This window comes from Glandiceps talaboti, chromosome 13, assembly GCF_964340395.1.
Source record: "Glandiceps talaboti chromosome 13, keGlaTala1.1, whole genome shotgun sequence".
NCBI lineage: Eukaryota > Metazoa > Hemichordata > Enteropneusta > Spengelidae > Glandiceps > Glandiceps talaboti.
The window spans coordinates 18,323,798-18,343,803 of NC_135561.1; the positions used below are offsets into that span (position 1 = coordinate 18,323,798).

General features: G+C 34.9%; 2 protein-coding genes across 2 annotated transcripts in view; one reads left to right on the plus strand and one right to left on the minus strand.

Moving 5' to 3' along the window:
- The window catches only part of LOC144444555 (uncharacterized), a 44,018-nt gene extending 41,106 nt beyond the window's left edge, over positions 1 to 2,912 (minus strand). The window contains exon 1 of the mRNA XM_078134008.1: positions 2,738 to 2,912. Coding sequence (XP_077990134.1) covers positions 2,738 to 2,786 — 49 coding nt within the window. The 5' untranslated portion in view covers positions 2,787 to 2,912. The remainder of the gene's footprint in view (positions 1 to 2,737) is intronic.
- A 539-nt stretch (positions 2,913 to 3,451) lies between these two features.
- Positions 3,452 to 18,556, plus strand: LOC144444498 (double-strand-break repair protein rad21 homolog). The gene is made up of 11 exons (XM_078133933.1): positions 3,452 to 3,598; positions 5,357 to 5,545; positions 5,856 to 6,085; positions 6,667 to 6,776; positions 7,158 to 7,388; positions 7,845 to 7,958; positions 8,514 to 8,669; positions 9,129 to 9,352; positions 11,410 to 11,536; positions 12,156 to 12,418; positions 12,985 to 18,556. The coding sequence occupies exons 2-11, from the start codon at positions 5,402 to 5,404 to the stop codon at positions 13,285 to 13,287; spliced, it is 1,902 nt and encodes a 633-aa protein (XP_077990059.1). The 5' UTR covers positions 3,452 to 3,598; positions 5,357 to 5,401; the 3' UTR covers positions 13,288 to 18,556.
- The last annotated feature ends 1,450 nt before the right edge of the window (positions 18,557 to 20,006 follow it).

The following is a 20,006-nucleotide window of genomic DNA, read 5'->3' on the forward strand; positions in this document are numbered from 1 at the left end:
TCAGATCTATGCCATGAATACCATATTGTAGTCTCGTGTGGAATGAATTTGGGGGATGGTGAAATCAAAGGAAATTTTAAAGGCTACAAAAATGTTGGTTAAAAGATTTAAGTTCAAAATAATGCAGAAATTATATACATACATGTGCATTAATAATAACTACACATGGGATTTTTCAATACCATAAATTTGAAGGTGGTACTAAACCTATTTTTTTTTAAATCAAAGCAATTAATGTAAAGTGTTTGAAGAGTAGACTTGCCTCTTTCTTTGTGAATTGTTATGTGCTCATACACTAAATACTATATGAGATCATATTAGAAATTACATTCCACATAATACATGTACTTCAAATTATTCAAAAATCACTCCTTGACATAGTGATCTCACCCCCAAAATAATGGTACTACCTAGTGAAATGTACATGATGAAATGATACATCATTATGTAAATTCTTTTGCTTTTTTTTATGCTTTCTACGAATCAAAGGGTGGAATCCAGTATATACTACTTACAGTGTCAACAAACTATTCATGTCTGTCTCTGACATTTACATGTTTTGTATCCACCCTGTTTCAATAATTCAAAACAGACCTTGTCAATTTTTTGACATGCATATTTTTCATGACTTATATAATTGTTATAAGTTCACCTTCAGCTATCAAATTTATATTTTGACTCTATTTCTAAAATTTCTTTTCTTTTCTCTTTATGGAAATCATTCTATGCCAGTTTTAGTCGAGAAATTACTCTCCTATCTAGCTACGTTTGCATATTAAGACAATCTTTGCTAGGGATTGGAACTCTGATACTTGGGTCCAAATATTAATTAATGTGAAACCTTGGGGAACTACCATTGATTTTACATACTTAATTGTCTTTTAACAAACACCCTACTGAAATTATAATGTATTTTATTATAAAATTATCAATATATTTCTACTTTCCGTGTCCCCTCTGAGTCTGTCCAAAGGTTGAATATAGCTTCCATCATTTCTGAGAAAACCGATCCTTATACTATCAACATACGTAAAGTTTTAACAATGGCTATACAGGAAGCTACTGAGTACTAGTTGACTACAATCCACACATACTTGCAAATAAAATTCATAATTTAATGTTCTTTGTTGTGTATAGATCCACAAAGCGGCACTTGTTGTCACAATTAAACATAAGTAGGATACACAGTCACACTAGGTGGAAGGAACAAAGACACAGCCAGCATGACAACTATCATAGTTCCTAGACAATGGCATTTATGACGACTAGTAGTTCCTCCATTGCATCGTAATTTGTATGACTAACTCTGTACTAGTTCCTGTAAGGATACATTACGTGTGACTGCTGTCACCAATTACTACAGTGTAATTTAATTATACTAATAATGTAATTGACACATTTCAGAAATTGAAGACATTACATGTATACTTGTAACTTGTAGCTGACGAGACAAATCTTGTATCATTTATTAGTCAATGTCTAGCAGTTACCAAAAGCATAATTATTAACCACTGACTATAATTTTGACTAAGATGTACATTACATGAGATAGTATCACCTTCACATACAATTTATTATATATGTTAATATTGTTATGCTTATACAAGAATAGTGATATATATATATTATATAAATTCTAACTGCCATTTGTGTAGATTTTTTCTTTGAAAATTTACATTTGATAAGTCTTGGATACTGAAGTGTTGTTGCAATGTCACTGTCTCAGAGTTAAAGTGTGTTATTACATAGATACATTTGTATACAATCTCTTACATACATAAGTAGAACTTCCATTCAAAATATATGTACTGTGCACATGTATAGGTATGCAGTATATTGTGCACTCATGCTTTGTAACATATATACAAAATCTCCACACAATAAAACACACCCAGATTCCACATCTCAAAATAAAACACAGCGTGGATTACTGTAATACATCGAGTAACACAACAAGTTTAACCATGGCTCATGTATCAATAACATTGTACTTACACAAATGACATAATCTTGTTTTACTTCGGTAAGGACGAGGGCAGTCATTTCACCATGAATTGTATATACGGGACAATAAATGTACTACAGTGCAGACAATCTCCTTAGAGACACGCAACGTGAACTAAGTTGGTGTTACAACCAATAATCAAAACGTCTCGCCTAACTCAGTCTGTTAATATCTACTTTGTGAAGTATGATAATTAAGTCATTTGTCTGACGGCGTGACATTTTTCTCCGATGCCACCACTGGTACCAGGTGGGTAATCAAAATACACTGACAACAATATGATACGCCTCTTCCTGATAACATGGAAGGACAAAGAATCGGTGTTTGTTGCTGTTTGTGTTTCTATGAAATCAACATACATACTGCAATGTCAGCGAAAACATATATGCTGTAGAATGACCCCTCGTTAAAATGCGATGAAAGAGAACTGGGTGTTTAGACAACGAGTCACCGGCTACTGATTTGTTACACGCTACTCACACACTTGCAAGTGTTCATCTTACTTCTCACTACGATGTACTACTACCTACTACCATACTGATAACAGATTGTTGATATGGTTGAAAGCCTACACAAATCAATAACTTATAAACTTCTTTGTAATCATCATCGCCATATTCTACAAAGTATTTACAACATGGAATATATTCTACCAACTAGTCATTGAAGTTCAAGGAAAAGATACCGGTGTACGGTGGCGATCGATCAGATCACCTTGTTGCATGAACTTACCGTCACTTTCTTCTCGGGTTGGCTCTGACAACACTCCGCCCTCCGCCATAACGAAATGATACTTCTGTTTCACGGAACAATAATTGAAAATATCCCCGACACTATAGTTTTACATCGGTGAATGAAATTTGAGGAAATCGGACATATCTGCTCCATCCAGAACAGCCATTTTATGGTATCACAGTTATCATGTGATTTAAACACGTCATCACTATGGCGCCACCACTAGGTGAAATTTATCCAGGAAGTTGTGTGTAGAAATTTATATTCATCATAAAAATTGTGCGTATATTATATCAAGTTATATATTTTTCGTAAAATACGTTGCAAAGAAATGAATTTCCTTAAAAAATAATTCTATTAACATTTGTAAACAATGTTGAAAGTGATCATACAGCGGCATATAAACAACTTTCTGACGCTTCACAGGGGAATTGTAAATAATATCAACGCACAGGTCAGGGGTCAATCGGGTGTATATTGAAACATACTAAAACGTTTTTTGAATGATTGTACGAAAAAAAGGTGCAGCAAATTAAATATTTGATCAATTTCATTGATAAATTATCACATAAAACTCGATATATTATCGCAAATACATCTGCATAGAAAATCAAATTAGGGATTATTTTTTGTACCCCTCAAAAATGGCGTAAACTGTTCAAATTTCGAACATGGTGTTTGGGCGGGAAACAAAAAGCGACGCCATCTTGGACTAATTTTGTAGTTTACGCGTCCACATCGTATTCAAAAATTTCAATATTTCACGCAGTATTTTGCACATTTCAAACCAACCCGTGGAGATTCAGTCGTGTAAGTCCTCAAAAGCGGCCAGGAGTGCCTGTTCGGACTCATTTTAAGGTAAACCAGCCATATTTTGACATCTTTCCTGTGCATTTTCACATTCAAAATATCGACGCTGAATTTTAGATACATCGATTGCAGCAGGTAACATTCACAATTAGTTCTAAAGGATATCATACATCCTCGTTTCCTCCAGATTTGAACATATTTTATGTAAAGACTCGACTTATTAGTACCAAGTGGCTCGTATATCATGATTTAGCGGTTATTGTATTTTGGTGAACGACTCATTTTGAGCGTTGCATCTTTATTGAACGGGAGCGTGTTTGTAAGTGCGATGCAATGGGATAAATAATAGTCTGATTGGTTGTTTACGAAAAGAGAAGCCGGGAATATAGTATATACGTGTATACTGATTTTAAGCTTAAATATTTAATTGCATTCATGTTTTTTTTTTCAAAAGGGGGTGGGCATTATTCACTGTATCGCAGTGTATGCAAGCTCATGTCTAACACGACGTTCGCGTCCGTGCCAGGCCAGACATATCGGCAGAATAGAAACATTGGATTTTATTGTAAACAGCATGACAGATTTGATATAAATATACCGGTTCATCGCAATGTGCTAAGGTGAAATTGTTTGATCGTGTCTGCACGATCGGAAACACTTGACAGCGAAATAGTCGTAATGATTCCGTTTGTATTAAATGCTACACGTAACACCACAAAACAACCGTATGTTCATGTCAAAGATGTGAGAGACACTCGGTAACGGTGAAATAATTGTAATAAATCCAGGAAGTGCGAATAATAGAAACATGACAATATGGTACTGATAATTTTGATAAGCCAACTATCAGTATTGAATACCCAAATTATACAGTCAGGGAACTGCAACAAAACCGATCACAATAAATTATTGTCTTCAAAAACATTCATTGTCAAATTATTGAGTATGATATCACAAATTGCAGAGGTGTCATTGGATGACCTGTGACCTAGTTTCTTCAACAGCAGTGTAAAAATACTGGAAATGTACAATATCTATTTGTAAATTTCCACTTTCAAAAGACGAAACATTTGACAAAACATGTTTAGAGGGAAACAGTTGTACCTTGACAAACCACATTTGTTGTCATTCATTGTGTGGACTGTAATATAGTAAATGAAGTAGCTAATTTATTGTGAAAAAATTACATTTTAAAACTTGCATTCTCTCTGAACAAAAGATAGTTTTGTTACTGCACACAATAGGTATGTAGCTAATTAATGTTACAATTAATTTTTGAATATGTTCATAAATTATTAATATCTAAATAGCTCATGAAATCTGCAGTAGTAGCGTGGTTAAAAAATGATTATAAATGTTATTCCCCAATATGTTTCTTCTTTCAGCCAAGGAAAATACAAGTGACCTAAGGGGGCTTTGTCACTACGAGTTGTATTTTCCAGTTAAGTGCAGAAAAAATATTGGAGAAAAATCGGGGAAAGTATAGTAATGACAATTTTTTACATTTTGACTCATATTTCGACCATAGCAGAACCAGTGACGTAGACACACATTGTGATGTAGAGCAATCAGGGTATAATTCCATATTTTTGGCTTATACATGGTATAATAGGTAAAATCTACCATAGTTGTTCCGGTTCCCACCAAATGAATGGAAAAATGTTCATTTTACTTGATTTTGACTATTCTGGTACCAGGGAACCCAAACCTTAGTGAAATTAATTAACTGCAGTTCCCATATTATGTGTGAACATTGATTATATTAAAAAATACCAATGATTAGAATTATGTGTTTTGTTGTTTCAGGATTGTGACTTGTAGTTGTAGAAGAGTTGCACTAGGCCCATCACCATGTTTTACGCACATTTTGTGCTGAGTAAGAAGGGGCCTTTGGCAAGGATATGGCTGGCAGCTCATTGGGACAAGAAGCTGACTAAAGCCCATGTGTTTGAAACCAATGTGGAAAGTAGTGTTGAAAGTATTATCCACCCTAAGGTAAGCTATTCAAATGTTTCAATCTTCACATAATTCATCTTCGTGAAAAACTGCAAGAAAGTGTTAGGGTTGTAAAAGTTGCACTCATGTAAGTAGCTCAGCAAGTCTTGAGAAAATTACTTAGGCTAGCTCAAGGCTAGAAGAATTTGTGTACGAGAGTCATCCGCAAAGATTTGTGATGTCCAGGGGTGGAAATTTACCATCTAAACTGAAGTTCAATACAGTCTAGTAGAACATGAGACTAGGTGAAATCTCTTTCTTTTTTTCTGCATAACTGAAAATATGACATTTGCTGTTATCTTGACATTAGGTGAAAATGGCCCTCCGTACATCAGGTCATTTGTTACTTGGTGTTGTGAGAATTCACAGTAGGAAAGCCAAGTACTTGTTAGCAGATTGTAATGAAGCCTTTGTGAAGATCAAAATGGCTTTCAGACCAGGAGTTGTGGATTTACCAGAAGATAACCGCGAGGCTGCATTCACTGCCATCACCCTGCCAGAAGTATTCCATGACTTTGATGCACCAGTACCTGATTACAAGTAAGTCGTACCTCTTAGTTATTTCTCATAGATGAAATGAATATCTTTGCGGTGTTAGTTGTTTCTCATAGATGGAAAGAACATTTCAGTGATCTCCCTAGCATAGAGAAAACATGGCGGTACTGCGATGCTTGGAACTCGGCTCGCCATCCTTGAGCTTGCCAACAATGCTCGTGCATTATTGAGTTGCAGCTGTTTCTCCTAGATGGAATGAACATTATTGAGATGATGGAAAGGGTTAATTTAATGAATCTCAAATCTGAATTTCAGAATGAAAGAGTTACTTTTAAAAGAATACATAACTAATCTCAGGGGGTGCCCTGGGTGTTTATGGATTCAAACTATTATTTCTTTAAAATGGAAACTCAAACACTTTTCCTGTGATTCAAGTGACCCAAGAGATGATATGCCATAGAAAGTGTTGATTTTCATGAAATTGTTGCCCAATAATTTTAGCAAGTATGTGTGATATATCATATGTGAAGTTATACAGTTGCCTTTGTATGAAATTAGTTTTTGTGTTATATATAGGATTTACTAATGTCCTTGTTAACTAATAATGTATTTCTTTATATTTGCAGTGATATTGACATCCAGAAGCAGTTCACCATGAATCAAAGTAGAGTAGAGGAAATCACAATGAAAGAAGATTTTGGAAATATCACACTAGCTGGCCATGATGATGGCTTTGGTAAGTGATAGACTCTCTGCAGTACAATAACATGGATATGGGAAGTTTTTATTTATGCATATTCTTCACACAAACTATGATGAATACAGGTAACCCTGTGGCCTGAAATTGATGTTACCACAAAAACATTGATTATGATTATTACAATTTTAAAACCTGTTTACTGTCAGTGTGGTGTTCATTTGCTTTCTTGACCTCCAGAGGGCGCTGTAATTGACCTAGTTCATCTTGCCATTGTTTCATATATATTTTAGTCCTCAGTCTTATCCTCACAAGTTCATAGAAATGATTATGATTATGTTCAACCCACTATGGTAGAAATTGTCTTTCTTTTTAAGAAAAAGGGGAAAAAACATTGAAAATGTTTGTTTATCTTTGCAGGAGACATCCCATTTGATGACCGTGAAGTATTGCGTGAAGGTAGTAACATGGAAGAATCACTATATAAGCCATCGGCTGATGAAAGTAACCTGTTACTGACAAGTGAGAAGAAAGATTCAAACATCGACTCATCTCTTGAGAAACCTATGGATCTTGTTGGTTATGATAAACCTCTAGAAGATGATGGATTTGGTGGTGGAATGGGCATGGGTATGGGAGATGGAATTCTAGGTAAGAAATGGTTACAGTATTGTGAGCTTGGGTGTATGATAAACCTGTAGATGGTGGTGGATTTTATGGTGGTATGAGCAACAGAGTTGAAATTCTAGGCAAGAAATATTTACAGTATTGTGAGGTGGCGTATGTAGATGGTGGTGGATTTGATGGAGATCTGGGTAACAGAGGAATACAGAATAGCAGTGGGAGTGTATGATAAACCTGTAGGGTGATGTCTTTTGTGGTGGTATTGGAACTGGAATTTCACTTGAAGTTGGAACTTACAAAATCAATATCAGAGCAGCAGAGATTCATTCACAGCAATATAGGAGATTGTATACTATGTAGTTCAGTCCAGACTATCTTATGCAAGTTTAGTGAGTGTAGCACTAATCCATATTCTATAGGAATTCAGGAAATGACAGACGGTGTAAATTTAAAGCTGTTCTATGTGATATAATTTTATTGCAGGCGATGGTTTCTTGGGAGAACCCAATCTTTTTGAAGAACAGCCAGAGATTACTACTGAAGTGTCAATTGGGTCAGATACATCTGAAAAGAAAGATGAAGATGAAGTAAAAGAAGGTAACCCATTGCTTTCCTCTCTTTCAGTATTGATACATTTAATCCTCTAGTAGTGAGTGGAAGTGAATCTACCTTCACAATCATTTCCCTAGCTTGTATGTACTGGTACATTATAACAACCAAATGCAGAGTTTTTTGTAGTTGCTTCATTCAAGTTTGTGAAGACTGTTACTGCAATAAAAACTAGTACATGCACTTTGATCATCTACAGTTTATTTTTGTGTGTAGGATTGTTCTGTTCCTTCTTGGAACTATAGTAGTGGTAGCTGTGTTTTTGTGGATATTGGCACAGTGTGAATTATTTAATAATGAAAATTTCTAAGCACAGAGTAAAAAAACTGTCTTGGAAGTGAATCACAAATATTCGCCGATATCTCGTCAGCATCGTCGGGTGTACTGCAATTTGATTTATTTGATTGGTTTATTAGTTCTGATTTTCAAACTGGAAAGTGTTGATTGATGTCATATCAAAGAGGAATACTTTTGATACCAAATCAAACTGATGAAGAACTTACAGTGAGAGGATTCTTTCATAAATTATATGTATGTTTACAGGAGAAATGAAAGCTGTTGAGACACCTCAAGAAGAAACCCCAGGAGAGGCACCAACAGCTGTAGCTGTGCCAGCAACACCAGCACCACCTGTAGATCAGACTACACTGGTCCACAATGAGGCGGAAGCATTTGCATTAGAACCCATTGATGTCACAGGTAAATGTTGAACTCTTTAGTTGTGCAATTTTTTCGTTATTTCAGTCAGTTTCTTCAATTCTATTTAAATTCAATTAAAACTTATATCATAGAGTAAACATGGACTTGATGATTTAAGAGATCCTAGAAAGGAGTCCCTGCCAGTGTTTTTGCATAAATCTTGGAAGCTCAGTATAGAACGATGGTAGAACACTTTTGAAGCATGGGCAGAAATCTGCTAAGCATGGGGCCTGGGTAGCAAGGATTTGTTGGCACCATGCTTTCTCTTTAGTGTGGTACATTAGCTGTGTGACTTGCAGTACAGCTACAAAGTGCACTACACTCGTTCATAGTTTACTGAGTGAAAACAAAGTGTATATATTATCTGTATTGAAATCTGGAATTAGTGACAGCTCTGAAGTAGACTGTCAGACAAAAAACTTTGTTAATAGTAACAATTTTGAATTTGCAATATTACAGGAATGAAGGAAACAAGGCATCGGCGCAAACGTAAACTTGTAGTTGACGATGTAAAAGAGTTATCTGGTGACATCATCAAAGCACAACTCAAAGACACAACAGATATCACAACTACATTAGATTTAGCACCTCCTACAAAGAAACTCATGATATGGAAAGAAACTGGAGGTGTTGATAAACTGTTTGCATTGACAGGAAGGGTTGCAGGATGCTGTCTACTCAAGGTTAGAGGTCATCTTTGAAGGGTTTTGATTATTGCAGTCTTTGCAATTTATTGTTCTAGCTAAGGTATTTTAGGGTAATTGTAGAGAGAGGGGAGGGAAAGACAGACGGACACTGTTTGCATGCAAATGCATACAAAAATGAAAAAAGTATTTATTTTATGTAACACATCTATTAACAGAAATTTGAAATATTTTCCATTTTATCATGAAATGGACCTCGGAAATATACTTTAACTCTTTCACCACTATTCTCCCCATGGGACTGTATGCTATCCACTAGGCCCCTCATTAGCATACACATAATAAAAGTTTGAGCGAGTGTTATGTTATCAAATTGATATAAAAATACTTAGAATTGCCTAATCTTTGAAAATTATGTATCATTTTAAAGCCAAATAAATTTTCTACATTACACTTCCAATTACACACATCCAAACATCAAATATACAGCTAGAATTTGGGTTAAAATGATAAATTTTCGTTAAAAAAACTGTGTGTTGCTTATTTATTGTCATATCACAAATAAACAATACATTTATATCACAAATAAAATACAAAATACCAACATTCATGTTCCTACAAAACTAATATATTCTGGTTGTATGGTCAAAATGGGCGAAAATTTGATAAAAAATGTTATTTTATGTCATAACAATTTGAACGAAATTAATTAACGGCTCACTAATCAGATTACGACGCAATAGTCTGTGCCGCACCGGCAATGAAAGTGTTCTAAAATATCTGAAGTTGTCACCTCAATACCTTTTGAAAAGTTAGTTTAAGTAAATATAATTCATTATTTGACAGAACAACAAAAAATTACCACTAAATTTATGCCCAAAATAAATAAAAAATGACCACAAGTTGGAGGTATGCGAGTCCGAATCGGGATGCCAAAGTGGCGCTTTTTGCCGACATGCTCATCCTCAAGAGCAAATATACAGTCGGAACTTTGAACTAACGTCGCGGCAATCTGATCCCTACATAAACTGTTTTGAGTTCACACAGCCATGTCCTTGTATAAAACAATGTATCGACAGTCAAAATTTATTGAAAATTTCTATGAACAGCACCTTTATTTAAGTTGTAAACGATGTTAGGGGAGACAGTTTTGCTTCGGCCATGTTGAAATTTTGAATTTTACGCTGAAAATCACATGTAAAAAATCCGATTGGAAAATCGCCTGATCGTGCAAAAGTTTCCCTCCACTGACCTGTACACAGTGAGTGTGTTACTACAAGTCATTATTGAGCCGTAACAAAAAGAAATAAAACCAAAATAATCCATTTTATAGCCAAAAATTACAACCAAGACGTTAGTATGGGCGTCGGTACCTGTCACAAGATTGCGTAAATTTGCCGACATTCAAAAATTCAGACGTAAATTGCTGCCGGCAGCTCAAATAGACTGAAGCGGGAATTTGATGCTTACACACGAATACAATGTGTTCCCACAGCTAAACACTTACATTCAACGATGTATTTCGAGTCAAATTCTGTCGAAATATCCAAGGACAGTGCCATAATTTCTATCGTAGACCATGCTATGGGAGCCGTTAATTACCTCCGCCATGTTTAAATTCGATTTTGTTGGCGAAAAACGCACATAAAAATTACGATCGCTCGTTTTTTGGGCCGTACTCGGTTACTGTTCACTGTCACGCATTCAAAATGGCAGTATAGATAAACAAGGCTAATACGCATGTGTGGAACTAGTTATGGCAGCAAATTTTGCAGCAATAGCTGCCGTTGAACGGTTTTACGGCGATGAAGGTGAATGAACTTTGGCGTCCCGGTATACCGGTTTCTCGTGGGCGCCCTAGCGCGTCCCGGTATACCGGGTTCTCGTGGTGAAAGGGTTAAGGTTTTGCAGTTATTTCGTTCAAAAAAACCTAATCTCAGTAAAATAGATTTTAAAAACTGATTTTTCATTTAATTTGTCCCCACATTCTGACTTAAACGATACTTCACTAGTTGATAAAATGGTTTATTTCTGATGTATGTGTTGTGTTCACTCCTCCACTCATCCATAGATTTTGATCTGATCTTTGTCTCCAGATTTTCACCAGAAATCTCACAACACAGAAACTAACTGCCAAACAAGGAGAAACGGAGCAAGAAGAAGAGAAGATGGAAGTAGATGAACCAGAAATACCAAGACAGGAAAAAGAAATACCTCGTGAAGGTAGGCATGGACATATGTCAACTGACCTAATTGGATGAGTAATACTGGTTACAAATAGAATTAAAATGTAAAACAAAAATCACACACACACCACTAAGAATAGTTAGAGTGGCCAGCTTTGAATCTGCAGACTGCAGGTTTGAGCCCCGTCACTGCCGTTTGTTTCTGAATGGCTAAAATCCTTGGGCAAGGTTTGAACCACGATTGTGCCTCAGATAACCCAGCTGTATAATTGGTACCTGGTATAGATTTCGGTCTTTGCTAGAGATAGTAATAACTCAACCCTCACTAAAAGAGGCATTATGCCAATGAGGCTATCAAGTCCAAATAAGGCTTATTATTATTATTAAGCTGTCATCTAGATTTTCAAAGAATGAGTGCAACCATTTAACCCTATGATTGAAATTTGTGGGAGAGGTGAGCTCCATGTTTGTTAGAGCAGAGATTAGTTTATATTAATGTTCCATTCCTATCAATTTGATGTGAAGTTGATTACTCTATATCATTGTTATGAATATTAAATTGTTATTGAGGAGCAGAAAATACTGCACAGCTCGTGACAAAAATAATAATTAATAAAAAAGATGAAGTGAATGTTGATAGAAATTTGTTCATTTAGTCATTTCTACAGTTGAAACTCATGTCCCAGAGCAAGACTCAACACTTCAAGTGAATGAAAGCACCCATCAAGAAGCCAATGAGAGTTCAGTAGCACCAGTTCAGAACCTACCCATGATGTCACCTATAGCTAGGCCAGATACGCCCTCTAGTGATGGAGATGGAGATATGGGTGATGATGATTTGTTTGGACCTGGATCAGTGCAATCATTTGGAGTAGAGCCAGCGTCAGACAGTGATGATGATGCACCACAAATGCCAGATGTAAGTTGTCTTCTCACTCTAAACTGGTCAAGTAGTTCCCTACATTTGTCTAGAAAATAAATTGAATATTGTTGAAATGTGCCCCAGTACGTTTAGATAACAAGATACAAATGTAGAAAAGTTCCATTCATTGCAAATTATACAAAACAGGTTTATGTCAGAGAGTCAGATGCTAGCCATGAGTCCTGTACCTGTAATATCAACAATTCATACGTAGGCCAAGTTGTGCTTGTTCAAATGAATGTAGATGTATTTGAGAGTCACCCAACAGGGATGTAGATAAGGGTTGGTAGTCAGCAAAAACAATTGACAAATGTTTTGCTGGTTAATGGGCACCACCCGAAGGGGATTTATACATTGGGTTCTGTGCATGCGTTCACCATCATATCATGTGTACTCCTTTACAAAACTGGTGTTTTCTTCAACTGAACAAAGAAAGAATGATATATAAATACAATAAATAGAAAAATAGTTTGTATTGATAGATAGATAGATAGATAGATAGATAGATAGATACACAGTTATATTTTGACTTTGATGGAGTAACTGTACTTATCTTCCAACAGTCGCCAGACATGTCACAAGATGAAAGCGACGAGGATGATGACGATGATGTTTCAGAAGACAAGGAAGAAAAGAGATGGAACAAAAGAACGCAACAGATGATTCATGTCCTACAGAAACAACTACAGAAACAAGATGAGATCACCTTCAATGAATTATCCAAGAAAAACAACAGGAAACAAGCAGCGTCCAAATTCTACACATTCCTTGTGCTCAAGAAACAGAATGCCATCAATGTCCAACAGAGTGAGCCATTTGGTGAAATTTTAATCTCAAGAGGTCCTCAGTTTGACACGATATTGTAATTTATTAGTTGTACTCAATTCGTACCTGTTTATCCCTTTTGTCCGTACAGAGTTTTGATAATGGTGCATTGTGTCGTGCGTGTCTTCTAAGCAAATTTGACTAGCTACTGTAGCACAGCAACTTGTCACTCATCAACATTTGCTATCTTTTGCTATGTGGTGACTCACAAAACCCCCCAATTTTCCACATAAAAAATTGTTGTGGTTCTGTGATTCATTAGAGGGCGCACTGAATTTGTGTACATCTATGCATTGTTCTCACTATAGAAAGTTACTTGAGTACTATGTCATCTCAGATGGAATGAACATTAGTGCTCAAACATTTCAATTCACAGTGAATAAAAATCGAACTGACTGATTCTCTGAAAGTTGTAGGGTCTCCCTCAACAATTACAGAGATATTCCAATAGATGATGAATGAAAAAAAAACAAAGTACACTGTAATTTCTTTATGACGAACACTTTGACAGACATTCAAAAGTTTGTTATAATGAAATGTTCTTTCAAATGAAGCATGTACTCTATTAGAAATATATTTATTTAGACGGAAGTTTGATAAACTGGAATGTCCACTAGAAGTTCGGTATAGAAAGGATAGCATATTATCAAATCATGTCATGAGCAAAGCAAACAATTACTTTGTGTAACAAGGAATTGTTATGCTCTGCTTTTGACTGTTTCTTCAGGAGAACACATGCAAGCAACCCATTCTGTGTGACAATAGGGATAAATTAGTTGATATTTAGCATTGGACTGATAACCAGTGCAATGGTTCCTGGTGTTCTCCACAAGCAGTAAAACCACACTAGCTGTAACTACAAATCATTTCTTGCAATTGAAACATCATCATAACAAAATCTAGCTATATTTGGCAATCATAGTGTACTATCTTTGCTTAGGTTTTACAACCTTGGTAACATTAAAAAAAAAGATTGGGAAAACACATACATTTCCTATACATTAAAAGTACCGCCATTTCGGTGAGAAACAGCCAAATGAACCTGGGTAGATTTGACTTGCTCACTACCCTTGTCACAATTACTACAGTCAAAACTGGTTCTTTTGTTTTATAAATTTAATTCTTTTAATGGTGAAAACACTACGCAGAGCTCAACCACTTTGCCATTTCACACGCTACAACAAAATAGAACAACAACATTGTCAGTGTAAAACAAAACAAAAATACTATAAAACTCACAACAGTTACAGTTTGTGTGGTTTTTTAAGTTCCTTACCATTTTTTGTAGTAATACTATTAAAGTAAAAGTATATATATATATATTACCAACTTTGTAATTTCTTATACAGGAATAGATTCTTTTAAAACTCGAAATCAAAAAAAAAAGTCCAAACATACAGTATCTTTATTAGGACAGTTAGCAAGTGTGGAGAACACAAGGGTCGCTCTAGTGTAAATGAATGTTTAATATATACCAAAATAGTTTTAATTGTTCATCTGAGTACTTTTTTTATACTCGGATTCAAACTTAGTTTATGCCATGTATCAGACAAAGTGTCACTGGCTTCTAGATAACGACTTTTATGTGAAATTTTTGTTTTTTTTGTTTTGCGCAAGTCTTAAGATAATTTGAAGAGTATATTTTTTCTTCTATTTTAGTTTGCCTTCCTGTAATATTTAAGAACTGTTTCAAAGGTCTTGCTTGGTGTCATTTTCCAAACTTATCAGTACACGATGGCCAAATTTGTATTATTGGTTGAACAATAACAACAGGATAAAAACTGACATTACAAGAAAACATCAATTTATTATTGTAAGATTTCAACCATATTTTGCTGTAAAGATGTGCTTATAAACCAGACATAAATTGAGTTAATTAGTTTGCCATTTTGACGAGAGATAAGCAAGAGTATTCAAGTAGATTTCGATGTAGACACTTTGTGATAAGGTATATGTTTATAGTGGTTTGATGGTTGTGTTATATATGATGCTGTACATAGTAACAACCATAATTCCCTCTAGTGAAGTAGTAGTGACAGTGTCAAATGTTTACAAGTCAAATGAACTGATGTCTTTTCCTAGTCACATTAATGTTGATACTTCTGTTCACACACACACACACACACACACACACACAAAGAGGTGGGGGGTATCTTCATATCTCAAAGTCAAATGAACTAGTGTCTCTTTTCCTGGTGACATTAATGATGATGCTCTTGTACACACAGGGGGGGGGGGGGGGGCTTCATATCGTATCTAAGTCAAATGAAGTAGCATCTCTTTTCCTGGTCACATTAATGATGATGCTCCTGAAAGGAATGTAAAACACTGACTCTTACAAAGAAGTTTAAAATCCCGGCTTAAAATACTTGATTGTGTGCATAGAAGTATTAGTAATTAGTAAATATGTCTGTACGCTGGAAGTTAGTGTGAACCACTAAAACATTCATTTGGCTGTAAATATAATTAGTTTGCCAAAAATCCAACATTAACAGTTCTACTGTCATGACCATCAATCATCAGCTTGATGTGTGGACTGTACAACACAATCCATTGCTGTAGACTGTAAGACACTTCGTCTTGTTCGACTCTATCAGGTTTCTTAGTGCTGGCAGATGATATTGTGGCACGAATGTTGTATCTTACAGTGTATCGTTTCTGATACTCTGCACACCACACAAAGGGTAAAGCACCATCAACGACGATATTATAAATATCCTAACCTCATTCCACACTTCCTCACCTAGGAAATGGCACTGTGTAGATGGTACTATCCTTTGAAATATACCAGTATAGGCAGGCCTATTTTAAGTTGTAAGAGTTTTGTATCGTTGACACAAAGTTATGATCTTTTTTGAGTTTTAGATGTATTTGTTACATACTTTTAGTTGACATATAGTTTTAATTGACTGGCAGTCACAGAATGCATTAAAAAATTACAATGATATCAAAGAATGACATGTTGCATCCAAAAAAATGAAACTTGTTAAGAATCACTTGACATTTATTCTGGCAAAAGTACTTCATTATGTGGTGTAGTTCCGATGTCCTACAATAGGGTTGTTCCAACTGTTAGTTTTGTGTACCTAATGGCTTAATCTGACCAGATTTCTTGTTGTGTCTATCACACTTGAATTCTATAGCAGGTGAAGACTTATCAAAGTGAATTGCAACTTTTTCATCTTGCTAGTGTCATTAAATTTTGTTTTTATATACAACTGTTTGCCTAGCCTGTCACTCTTGATTTGTTTAGCAAGTGTAGCCTATTGTCAATGTATCAAATTTTGCCATATACATAAACAAATATGTGCCTATCATAGTAATTTCTGCAGCTGGTGTAGACAGTTTTAACAAAGTTCATCTCTGTCATACCTAAAAAAAGTTTTGATATACAAATGAAACCAATACTCATGGACTAAGGTAATGGTTCTGTAATGAAGGAGTGCAATTGCTAAATATTTAGGTGTAGCATAGCTAGCTATGGTGAAAGAATACTGACTTAACAGTTTGTTGTATTGTCAACTTTAAAACATGGACCATTCCTATCAGTTTGCTTCAAACTTCATACTAATGTAGATAGAACGATGCATGTATGGCTTATTTGGGACTATGTCACCAACACATCTTGCTGTCAATGTAACATTGTTATATGACCAGAAAACAAAAATACTGGTGGTGGATGGGCTCTACCCTATGATTTGTTAATAACAATGTAATTAACATAACAATATATTCTTTTCTTATGCTGATTTCTAGTGATGTTACTATTATCATCTTGGGAGGACAAGATATGTATGCGTATTATACAATTCGAATAGTGTATTCGGACAGAATATGTTTTATCACCATTGTATAAATACACCGAGCATAATGCATTATCTCATTGACAGTGCAGTTGAAATAAGATTTATCAAATATCCAAGGTTATGAATTCTAACGTTCTATGAGAACATGAGTAAAGTCTGAACAATATATTGTAGTTGTTTGTATTGTGACCAGTTGTACACTAGTATGTGAATCCCATACAATGTAGTTTGTAAAGTATACTGGAACGGAGCGCCCTCGCACATTGCTCAGCCTCTTTCAGGAGTATGCTGGTGTAAGGGCAGAGCGACACTATGTATCTTCCTGTCTCTACCATGCTGTCAACTATTATTTATCTTGCTTTCTGCATAGCCGAGACCACATTTTCCCAACTGGTTGGAAATAGATACAAAATACTCTAGAACAATATATTAGATTCACTTGTCCACATGCAGCATGGCTTTAGTAACAAATTCATATGAACTTTAAGACACAGATTGTCCAATATTAAATGATTGCTTCATATTTCTCTGTGTACTGTACTGGTACATTCATGAGAGACTTGCTCAGTCTGTGACTTGGCAAAACTCTCGCTAGCTTTTTAACCGTAGCATAGTAAAATGGAATACAGTGAGGCCTAATATAACTAATCACCCTGTTTGCTATCAAATAGTTTAAAATGTTGTACTTTACCAAAATGATTAAATAAATCCTACCTGTCATGTGTACTCTTCATTTTCTGATTTCATCCTTTTATCGCTTCATAAACCACAGCCTCCTTTATGGTACCGTCACTGACACACTGTTAAGAGGCTATGGTTTCGTTCTTTTTTCTGTGTATCACAGAAGATTCAAGAAAGATAGGGCTGGTTTGCAAGAATGATTTGGCCTCATTGCATTTACTATTTTCACACTATTCAGATGTTACATTCATAGAAAGATAATCCAGTACAAACATTAATTTGAAATCAATTTGTGTTTCATCCACCCATAACTCTTGATGAATTACAGCAGAACATACAAATTTAGGATACCTTTAATTGCTACCTTTTATGAAGTGTAAAATTCCACAAAAGTGAATGTACATTTAAAAAGTTCCAAATATTATCATTTTCCTCATTAAGAAAGTATATGTAATATTAAGAAATAATCAAATCTACAAAATCTCATTTGTTGGAAAACAGTCTCAAGATAATACAAAGAAAGACACACTTGTTGAACTGATTCTTGTAAACAGTACAGTTAAAACATACAGAATATTCTAAATTTAAAATATAATATACCAAACTGTATCACCCCTTGCAGTATTATGTCCATTTCTAAATGTCAGCGTTTGTGTCTTGATGAACAAACCCAGTTTTTAAAACTAGACAATTCATTGATTTGTACTTTAGCCCTTTATGATTCATACATACATTTATTCACTGATGTATCATCTGCCTCAACAAAGTCAAATCCTTGTATTTGATGACATTGTCATAGTTGTTTGTGAAGATACCAAGTTGTGCTGCCTTTTACTTATTTTTATTAATAAAAAGTACATTAAACTTTTTTTTTGAAGTACTTGTGTCGAATGTTGTGTTTGTTTGTGGTGTTTTTATCCCGTTTCATGTCATAGAACGACAGTTATTACAAGAAGTATGATTGCCATTTATGTACTGTATACTTCACCTTTCCATTGAAATACCACCCACATACTTCCATGACCTGTGTGTATGATGCCTTAGTATATATACCATAGAAGTCAGGACACAGACTTCACCAATCCTTGTGTATGTCATTCAGTTTGCATCTAGATCAGTGGATAATAAATTTAGCAGAATTTAACATGCCAACATTTATGTTGAATCAGAAACAGAACCTTGGAATTTCACACATGTATCTATGATATATAAACCATCAATATACTGGGTATATGCTAAAACATATCTATTTTCAATAAACCAAGAAGTTAAACTGAACACCTAGTCTATAATGTTTCCCAACTGATAAAAGCGTGTATACAAAAAGAGAATTGGCTCTGAATATAAATAAATCTACATTTGACATAAATTAAAACATACTATTATACTTTCAAACACATGCAGAATACATTTCACAGTCTCAGAACAATTATTCACATGTGCGAGTGTAAACTTTTATGGAAAACTTTCAGAGACTTTCTCACAGAGAAATTGCATCGGTTTTCATTATACATGTACTGAATTTACTACCAGTTATAATAGCTAAAATGGTGTCAGTCTGGTGTTTCACTCTTTGGACCACGTGTTTGACACAAACATATTTCAACTCTGGACTAACAATATATTTTTCTTCATTTTAATCTTGCATGTTTTACATTTGTTGACAGAAAGCAGAAGTCTTGCACGAAATACATTTAATACATTTTGGTACATTCTGTGATTGCACAAAATACATTCTAGAAACAGCGAATGATGGCAAAGGGAGTTTACATTCTACGATCGGTCGGTACAAAACGCAGGTATCATGTTTAGATTTATTTATTTATTTATTTACTTTATTTATTTATTTATTTATTCAAACATTTATTTATTTATTTAATAAATTTAATGAGACTGTAGTATAAATCCTAGTCACATTTTATCACTTCCAATTGTTCACACAGACCATAGACCCTCCACCTTGGTGGAGGGTCTATGCACAGACGAAATATAATATTATCAGCCCAAGACCAGAGTGAATTAGGTACAGAGCACGTTTTGAAGAGATGGTGCCGTGTTTCGTTTTCTTTGCAATTTTCACTCGGGCAATTACTTGCTATTCTATGACTCCATCTACTAAGTTACGCGTTCGTTTGCAAAATATTATGGCCGCATTTTCAAGACAATTCCTTCACATTGTTTTCTAATATATCTTAATGTGTATTTTGCCAGATACAATGCCAGTCTTTTTTTGGGCATTACTTGCATTACCCTTGGATAAACAATGTCGTGAT